Below are 9,863 nucleotides of genomic sequence, written 5' to 3'. Positions count from 1 at the left end.
ATTGCTATAAGTGAACACTGACATGGATATGTGTAATCATAGGCGATAAAATTAATGCAGGCGAATTATAGTAGGATTTGTTATTTATTTAAATGTGTCACATTCCCTTTTGCCAGCTGGTGGCACTATTGCTATGAGTGAACACTGACATGTATATGTGTACAGGACAAGGACTCTTGTCTGTGAGGCGGGTCAGACATTGTGTGCCTGAGTTACTAATAGCTTCCTGTTTCATGGCGAAACATCAAACTGTGTCAGGCCGCCACGGACACGCCCCTCATCGATAAGTCAGCAACTTGCAATGCATCGTCACAAAGGTCTGAAGATCATACTGGCTGTACTCTTCAAATATGATGCTGATCTGTTTAAATATGTATGAGGAGTTAATCACAGTTTAAAACATGCCACTTCCAGTTTCCTGCAGATGACGCTATAACAGTATTTGAATATTACCATGTAGATGTCTTCAGGCCAGGACTTTTATCAAATGTGTGAAGTCTGGGTGAAGTCTGGAGCCTGTTGGACATTGAATGAATGAGTTACAACAACTTCCTGTTCATGGCGAAACGCCAAACTTTGGCAGGCCGCCAGGGTCACGTTCCCCCACGAAAAGTCAAGATCTCCGCAATTTAGCTTCGCAAAGACCTTAAGATGAGAATGACATGAAGATGATGTTGATCGGATTAAAACTCTAGGAGGAGTTCGTTAAAGTACAACGACTGGAAATTGAAACAAATTACAAAATTGCACAGGAAATCAAAAATAACGGACTTCCTGTTGAGTTTAGAGATATGCTCCAAGAGACTTTTCTTCATGATTCTATGTTCTATCAGCCCACCAAATTTGGTGCATGTATGTATTGCGTAGTGGCCTGGGCAGTTCTAGGTGGCGCTAGCGAGCCATTTTGCCACGCCTAATTTTAAAACCCATATTAGACCTAAATTTTTGCAAGGTCTGATGCGTGTGCCGGTCGGACATTGCGTGCCTGAGTTACTATAGCTTCCTGTTTCATGGCGAAACATCAAACTTTGTCACGCCTCCACGGACACGCCCCTCATGAAAAGTCAGCAACTTGCAATGTATCATTACAAAGGTCTGAAGATCATAGTGGCTATACTGGTCAAATATGATGCTGACTTGTTTGAATCTGTATGAGGAGTAAATCACAGTTTAAAACATGCCACTTCCAGTTTCCTGCAGGTGGCACTATAACTGTATCTGAATATTACCATGTAGATGTCTTCAGGCCAGGACTTTTATCAAATGTGTGAAGTGTGAGACTGTTCGGACATTTTGTGCCTGAGTTACTACAGCTTCCTGTTTCATTGCGAAACATCAAACTTTGTCAGGCCGCCATGGACACGACCCTCAACAAAAAGTCAGGAACTTGCAATGTATCATCACAAAGGTCTGAAGATCATACTGGCCAAATATATTGCTGACCTGTTTGAATCTGTATGAGTTAATCACAGTTTAAAACATGCCACTTCCTGTTTCCTGCAGGTGGCGCTATAACTGTATCTGAAAGTTACCATGTAGATGTCTTCAGGCCATGACTTTTATCAAATGTGTGAAGTCTGGGTGAAGTCTGTGGCCTGTTGGACATTGAATGAATGAGTTACAACAACTTCCTGTTCATGGTGAAAGTCAGGATCTCCACAATTTAGCTTCACAAAGGCCTTAAGATGAGAATGACATGAAGATGATGTTGATCGGATTAAAAGTCTAGGAGGACTTCGTTAAAGTACGACGACTGGAAATTGAAACAAATTACAAAATTGCACAGGAAATCAAAAATAACGGACTTCCTGTTGGGTTTAGAGATATGCTCCAAGAGACATTTCTTAATGATTCGGGGAGTTCTATCAGCCCACCAAATTTGGTGCATGTACGTTTTGCGTCGTGGCCTGGGCAGTTCTAGGTTGCGCTAGCGAGCCATTTTGCCACGCCTAATTTTAAAACCCATATCAGACGTAAATTTTTGCAAGGTGTTACTCACAAAATTATTGTGAGTTTTTGAGCATGTTTAGGCCTTCAAATTAGCGATCAAAGAGGGAGAAGAAGAAGAAGAATAAACAACACAGAAACAAAAGGGCTCTGCACTACGGTGCAAGCCGGTGGCTTGCTCCTCCGTGCTCGGGCCCTAATAAACAACACAGAAACAAAAGGGCTCTGCACTACGGTGCAAGCCGGTGGCTTGCTCCTCCGTGCTCGGGCCCTAATAACAAGCAAACAATATAAAAGACTAAAAAGACTATAGAGAGCACTGTATAACAAAAAACCCTTTACATGTTCATATTTACATTTCTTTACATCTCTAAAGAAGCCAAGAGAAACCTACAGGACATTTAAATATCAACAATATTACAATTAAAGAATTTTTATTTATTTATTTCTTTTCTTCCACCCATCTCTTCCTCTCTGCCTCATAGTAAGGAGTAAGGGTGTGCAAAGCAGCCGGTATTTGTATCTGTATTTGTATTTGTTGAGGGGGGAAAGTATTTGTATTTGTATTCGAGTAAAATTCAAAATAGGCGTAAAAATCCAGTTTTTTTGCGTTACACTTCTAATTTACGTTATAGTGTACGTAAACAGAGCGAACATGAGAGCACCCGACTGCAGACGTCAATAATGCAGCGTAACGGAATAATCTCCCGATCAAACTCCGCTTCCCGAAAGTTATAAACTGCCTCCGGAACCCAGTTAAGGTACAAAAATCTATTCAACATAAATAGTGATGCACGCAGTGAAGTCTTTTTTCGCTCAGCCGAGCCTTCTCTGTTGCTGTGTGGAGCAGCCTGTGTCAGTCACCTCTTTTACCCCCCACCCCCCCGACTCCTGAATGTCACTCACTCACTCACTCACTCACTCACTCACTCACTCACTCACTCACTCACTCACTCACTCACTCACTCACTCACTCACTCACTCACTCACTCACTCACTCACTCACTCACTCACTCACTCACTCACTCACTCACTCACTCACTCACTCACTCACTCACTCACTCACTCACTCACTCACTCACTCACTCACTCACTCACTCACTCACTCACTCACTCACTCACTCACTCACTCACTCACTCACTCACTCACTCACTCACTCACTCACCACTCACTCACTCACTCACTCACTCACTCACTCACTCACTCACTCACTCACTCACTCACTCACTCACTCACTCACTCACTCACTCACTCACTCACTCACTCACTCACTCACTCACTCACTCATGCGGGCATGCACTGCAGTCTCGTGAGAAAACGCAGCTTTTTGATATAAAGTTTTTCTTGTTCCCGAATACAAATATTTTTTTAAGTAATTGTTCGAAATACGTATTCGTAAAAAACACGCTATTTGTGCCTTTCCGAATAACGTATTCGGGTTCGGCTCCACCCCTAGTAAGGAGACTGCTGAAACTCAATCCAGCTCATGTCTTTGGCCATTCCCTTATCTCGATATAGAGAGTACACTTTAGACGGGCAGTAAATGTATTTCCCTGCCACTCCAGGGAAGCCTGTATGAATATGTGGACTGTTTGGTCCCTGTTTCAGTCCCATGTGGCAGAATCTGCATAGGCGCCCTGCATACTGGTATTCTGTCTTTTTCCTCTTTTTCTGCATCTTCTCCTCCACTCGTTTCTTGGTGGCCTCCAGCTCCCTCTGGAAGAATTCAGTCCCTGCAAATTCTTCAAACTGCATTTTGGGATTAGAGAGTCCCTCAGCAGCATAGCTTTGAAACACCTTCTTGGAACAATAAAAATATCGCACAGAACCTTGCTGGTGGAAAAAGTGGATGGAGGATCCATCAGTCTCATATCGAGACTTGGGCTGGCCACAAGCAAGACATGTCTTTGTCTGCCTTCTCTTCTGCTCTGGCTTATGCCATTGCTGCTGGCTCTCCAAGATGCTCTCCACAATCGTCTTGATGGAGTCTGGTGTCAGAGGTGTGGACAGGGCAGGTTCAGGTGGGTTCACAATAGCCGGCTCCATGGTGATCACAGGAACACTAGCAGTCTCACTACCCACTGTCAAAGACTGCCACAGCTGCTGAGTCTCCAGAAGCTTTTCCGGGCTTGTGTTCAAAGACGATCTAGTGTTGAGTTGTTTTGCCAGGTGTTTCACATAGCGGGATATGTGCAGCTTAGTTGTGGGGTGCAGCAAACTATTGGGATATGTGGCAGAGTGATGAACCATGTCTGCATAGTCTTTATCCACAAGCTTCAGGATGTCCTTCTGCCCATGGTACTTCTGCAACAAGCTGTCGATTGCTTCTTTCATGGATGGCGTCCAGCGTGTGGTCCAACACAAAAACCCGTCCACCCGTCTTTACGGGTCCCGTGCGAGCTCCTTGGCGAGCTCTCGCAACGGCAGGGGCGTGGCATGTAAGATTTCTGGAACACAATAAAGCAATAATAATTCCTTGTGTTATTACATTAAATCATAATGCAATAATGTATGCCTAAAAAGACTGTTAACTTACCCATCGCTTCTAGAGGTTGCTGGTCTTCTGGTGGCATCTCCTGCTTTAGCAGTGCACCAGCAGAGAGCAAATGACCAACGGATGGTGCTGGTCTAGGGGATGCCATACCGAGGAGCAGTGTACTGCTGGAGGAGGCTGCTGTGTCTGAAGCTTGTGTAGGAGTGGGTGTCTGCACATGAGGCAGAGGCACAAGAGCAGTTGGTTCGTCTCTCTTTTGGGTTCGGTGTTTGTCCCAATCCAGAGGGACTGGACGGCAGCCTGGCTCTATGTACTCGAGGCCAAACCTCTCTCCGGTGTCTCTGTCAGAGAGATGAAGTTTTGGGTACTTTTCCTGCCCGGTCACTCTCTTGGAGGCTGAATTTAACTCAACCATTAGAGCTGGATCAAACACGGCAGGGAGAATGACACCTGGCTCCTTAAGGTCCACCAGCCGTTGGTAGTTCCACCGTGCCACCCCTGTCATGCCCTGGGCCTGGAACAATTCAGTGGAGACATGAGTCCCGGTAATCCACTGGGCCTGGTAGAAGTGGTAGCCCTCCTGCTGAGATGTACCTCTGACAGGGATCCAGATGTGGACTTTGGCACCCTCACCTGGTACATGGTTTAACTGAAGAGTTCCACCATACCGGTACATTATGCCCTCAGAAAGTTCAGGCTCACTGAGGCATCCGCGGAGAATGTGCACTCTCTGTATGCGCCACTCCTTCAGCATTGATGGCTTGCAGAGTTGAACATTGTTGGGGTTCAGGACTTTCTCCACTCTGTCCAGTAGCTCTGTGGGTTGTGGTATTTTAGTCCTGCAGTGTTCACGTACATGCTGTTTGGTGGGATTGGCTGGATGGGTACCGCAGAATGTATAGGCATCCTGAAGCCTCTTTAGGTCATCCTGATCCACCACAGAAAATGCAGAAGACAGGACAGACAGGAGCTGGCAGAAAGTACTGTACAGAGGGTGATGCTCAGAGGTGCACTCCCATGAAAAACACCTCAGGCAGTGGAACAAGTCCAGCTTCACCACAATGTTCTTGTTAAAATGGGACCTTGAGGCACAGGTGTTCTCTAGTGGTCCAGAGGTGGCCGCAGCAACAATGGAAGGTGTTGTCTTCCCGGCATCCCAGTAAACATGTTCACCGGGGATACTGTCGGGGATCTTAAAAGGAGCACAGCAATCCCTAAATGCAACGCACAAAGAAGTAGTACAATTTAGTTTTTTTCTTTAAAGTAACAGAATTTGTTATTATTAGTGCTGTCAAAATTTTATGTGATAACATATGCAATTACTTTTTTGTTTAAAAAAACAACAAAAAATTTACCCAAGGGGCAAGTAAAAATCTGAATCAGTTTGACTGGCCAAAAGAAAATACTAAATATATATTGTATGCACATGTGAACGTGGCATTTATTATAATAGGTTTATGTGAAAATCGTTTTAAGTTCACTTTAAAGTTGTTATATTATTTAAAGCCTAGTAAATGTTTAAAATGATAACGTTCAATTACACTGTAATGCCAAATGCCTACAAATAATGGATAAAATTGAGAAAAAAAAGACATTTCATAGAGACATCAGCAGCGGTATTGAGTCCTCCTTTCATAAAAAGATACCAATAAACAAATCTTTAAAATAAAGACTAGGGTCTTTGTTTTTCCTACATAAATGTGGAGATTAAATGTGACATTGTTACAATAAAAAACATTTATATTAGTTTTATTAATCACAATTACAGAAAAAAAAGTGCAAATATTTGTTTTAATCGATGGACAGCACTAGTTATTAGACATGACACCGGCGGTTTGAATGGCAGTGATAAGAGAAGATGGCTGTTCTCACCTGTCCATCCAGTGGAAGCCTGCCTTTCCCACTCCAGCATCGCTATACCTCTTGGCCAATCCCTGGTACATCAGCTCCAAGGACCTCTCAGATTCAGACTGAACCATCACCCAGGATACAATCACCCAGTTCTCATTCATGATGGCATAACTGGACATGACGCCAAATGCCAGCGTTACTTTTCTTGCAACTTTCCTGGTGTGGTCAGACCTGAAGACCTGCCCAAAAGTGCCCTGGAGGAGTTTGGGCATGGCTGGCTCTTGATGTCTGAACTCATCTAGTAGACAGTCGGTCAAGTAGAAGCCGGACACGGAGACTCCACACCAGCCATCTTGATCGTCATATGACCCAAAAGCATGTGGCATGTTTTCCTTCCTCAGGAACTGCCCAATGGTCTTCTGTCCATGAATGCCGGCCTCAGCATACCTGATGCTTTCTATGGCATGCAGGTATGCCAGGTGAGATCGCTCATACTTGAGGTGCATGAGCTCATTCACCTGGTTTGCCATATCTGTTGGTGACTTGCCAGTGCGCCTCAGCTCATCCATCACAGACTTGCAGATGGCCTTCTTGTAGGTCAGGAATGCGGGCAGAAGGTTGGTAAACCACTTGGGAAGCTTCTGAAGCCATCGTGGATTGTCAGCAAACCAGTTCCTCCGACATGCTTTGCAGCAGCGTGAGGACAAGATATAATACTGACCACTGGTGCCAACAATCACCCGAGGCCTGCCGACACCTGCAGAGACCACCTGAGGATGAGGACATCCACGCAGACATGGCAGGAGGTAATTGTTCCTCAACCTGACCATGATGTGACTCTCAGGCTTCCAGATGAAAAATGGGTGGAGCTGGAAGTTAGGGGATGGGAGGTCAGCCCCCGTATCTATAAGTTCAGGTTGTGGAGGAAGACGCCACAATGAAATTGTGTTCCCTGGGTTACGCACAAAACGTGACCTAGGCCACAGCCCGAGATCCTGAAGCTCTATCTTCATCCACCGCTTTTGGTGTTGAGAACAGCTCCAGTTGCTCAAGTTGCTCCTGGCAGGAGAACAGGAACGGGTGGCTGGGCTGATGGAACTAGGATTTTTAAAAGAATAATAATAATCTGGTCAGTACATTCTTTTTTCCTTATTCATTAAAGGCTGCATAGTTAAGAGTAATAAGATAAATAACAGAGAGAAGGTTTGAATAGCTCTGCTCCAAACCATCAGTATTTGTCTTTCCATTGTAAATTAAATGAGTTAAAACAAGAACAAATGTCTGAAAGTGGGTTCAGAAAAACAAACTAAATTCAAAGGGAAAACAAGTTCCTTTTCTGTCGGTCTCTCGACGTTGTGTCGAACCGACAGATTGGGGTTTGTCTTGAGAACCTATCATCTTCTGAGTATTTAGAAAAGGCCAATGAAAATTGGCGAATGAAATTTGCATGCCGGACTCCTCCCCGGATGTCCGGGTATAAGAGGGATGCTCATTCATTCACCTTTTGTTCTTCAGAGCCTACGCATCTGATGAGCTACTCTGCGATCTTAGCGATCAATTCCTCCTGGATTCTACGACGTGGTGCAGCAGACGGTCCCTTCCTCCAGCGACTCTCCCCTGGGCGTCTTGGCAGTTCCGGAAGTGTCCGAGCTAATTTGCTTCTAAAAGAGCAAATTTCTCCAGCGTGGCATGACCCGCTGTTCTCTTGGGTGCAACGCACTCATTGAGGAAGGGGACGGACACGATGTCTGTCTCAGGTGTTTGGGCCTCCGGCACGCTGAGGCAGCCTTTGTGGATACGTCCTGCCCGCACTGCGGGCGGATGGCGATCCAGACGTTGCGGTCACGGGTGGCTGTATTTTTTATGGATAAAGCCACCACCTCGTCTGCTACACGATCCGTGATGACAGTGGCTACGGCCCTGCCGCCCGCTTCGGTTAGCACTGGGGGTGATATGGGGATCACTGTGAACGTTAACCCGCCAGCCGCAGGCTCACGGACCGTTCACGCCCCGTCTCGCTCGTCTGACCGTTCTGCAGGTCCACCAGGCCAAGGCGTTGAAGGAGGGTAAGACAGACTCCGTGGTAATGCAGGAACTCCGTACCGCCACCGATCTCGCTCTACGGGCAACTAAGGTGACGGCACGGGCCCTGGGTCGGGCGATGTCCACCATGGTGGTCCAGGAGAGGCATCTCTGGCTTAACCTTACGCAGATGCGGGACGCTGAGAAGGTTCGCTTTCTTGATGCCTCCATCTCGCAGGGTGGGCTGTTTGGTGATACCGTTGAGGATTTCTCTCAGCAGTTCTCGACGGTGAAGAAGCAGACGGAGGCCATCAAGCATATCCTTCCCCGCCGCGACTCGGCCGCCTCCAGGCCTTCGAGATCCCGAGTGGCGTCTGCTTCCCAGCAGCCCTGGCCCTCTTCAACTCCGGCTCCTCCCGGAAAAGGACGTCGAAGAGGAAACCGCCTCCCAGTCAGCAGCCATCGCGGAAGCAGAAGCGGCCCTGACGGAGAGACCCCAGCTAGATCGAGGCTACCATCGGGCCCAAACCCAGCCACTTCTTCGTAGGTTCGGATAGGGGTTCCTGCCCCGTCCTACCATCTGCTGGTCCCCTCCGGGGGGCCAGCGCCCACTTACAAAAAGACTTTCCTCTCTCTCTGAGTTATTACAGCCGCTCCCACCCTCGGCACGACGGTGGACGGCAACTCGACGTTGCGTCTCGGCGAAACGCAATGTCGAGTATAAACACCAGCCCTCAGCACTCTCAGACAGACTGAGCTGTACAATCGCCAGGCAGGAGAAACAGCAGAGCCGATCTCCTCCCCGGGGGACCTCCCCCGGCAAGGAATCCGTACTGCTAGCCATCGAACCACCACCCGGGGGGACGATGAAGAAGATCAAACCTCTAGGCCCCCTGTCACGGTTTCTGGGAGCTTGGCTTCAGCTTCCCAGACTGTCAGGCTGGCTGAGGAAGACGATTCGTCTCGGCTACGTGATTCAGTGTGCTACACATCCGCCCAAGTTTCGGGGCATCCTTTTCACGTCAGTCAGAGGAAAGGATGCTCCCATACTTCGGGCGGAGGTCGCCTCCCTTCTGGCAAAGGGAGCGATCGAGCCCGTCCCACCAGCCGAGATGTCCAGTGGGTTTTACAACCCATACTTCATTGTCCCCAAGAAAGGCGTCGGTTGCGCCCTATTTTTGATCTGCGTGTTCTGAACAGGCACCTACACAAGCTGCCTTTCAGTATGGTCACGCAGAAGTGCATCCTGACGACCATCAGGTGTCAGGACTGGTTCATGGCAATCGACCTGAAGGATGCGTACTTTCATGTCTCGATCCTCCCTCGACATCGGCCGTTCCTACGGTTCGCGTTCGAGGGACGGGCATATCAGTACAAGGTCCTCCCCCTTCGGTCTGTCCCTGTCTCCACGGGTCTTTACGAAGGTTGTGGAAGCCGCCCTCCTTCCCCTCAGGGAAGGAGGTGTGTGGGTACTAAACTATCTCGACGACTGGCTCTTCTCGGCTCACTCACGAGATCTGTTGTGTACACACAGGGACCTGGTGCTCC

At 47.5% G+C, this 9,863-nt stretch overlaps 3 protein-coding genes across 5 annotated transcripts in view; 1 reads left to right on the top strand and 2 right to left on the bottom strand.

The window, feature by feature from the left end:
* myo10l3 (myosin X, like 3) overlaps positions 1–9,863 on the top strand; it is a 204,169-nt gene that overhangs the window by 54,371 nt on the left and 139,935 nt on the right. The window lies entirely within an intron of this gene.
* poglut1 (protein O-glucosyltransferase 1) overlaps positions 1–9,863 on the bottom strand; it is a 69,615-nt gene that overhangs the window by 8,261 nt on the left and 51,491 nt on the right. The window lies entirely within an intron of this gene.
* On the bottom strand, positions 3,118–4,518 carry LOC130555616 (uncharacterized). Its single transcript, XM_057335990.1, has 2 exons — positions 4,485–4,518; positions 3,118–4,395 (listed from the first exon to the last, which is right to left on the bottom strand). Exon 2 carries the CDS (start codon positions 4,280–4,282, stop codon positions 3,401–3,403), a length of 882 nt encoding a protein of 293 aa, XP_057191973.1. The 5' UTR covers positions 4,283–4,395; positions 4,485–4,518; the 3' UTR covers positions 3,118–3,400.

This window comes from Triplophysa rosa, linkage group LG6, assembly GCF_024868665.1.
Source record: "Triplophysa rosa linkage group LG6, Trosa_1v2, whole genome shotgun sequence".
Taxonomy (NCBI): Eukaryota; Metazoa; Chordata; class Actinopteri; order Cypriniformes; family Nemacheilidae; genus Triplophysa; species Triplophysa rosa.
The sequence above is the reverse complement of the archived record's forward strand: the minus strand, read 5'-3'. Positions and strand labels throughout refer to the sequence as shown.

Excerpts from the sequence above, each read along its gene's own strand:
- LOC130555616 (XM_057335990.1), bottom strand. The coding sequence starts at position 4,282 with ATGAAAGAAGCAATCGACAGCTTGTTGCAGAAGTACCATGGGCAGAAG.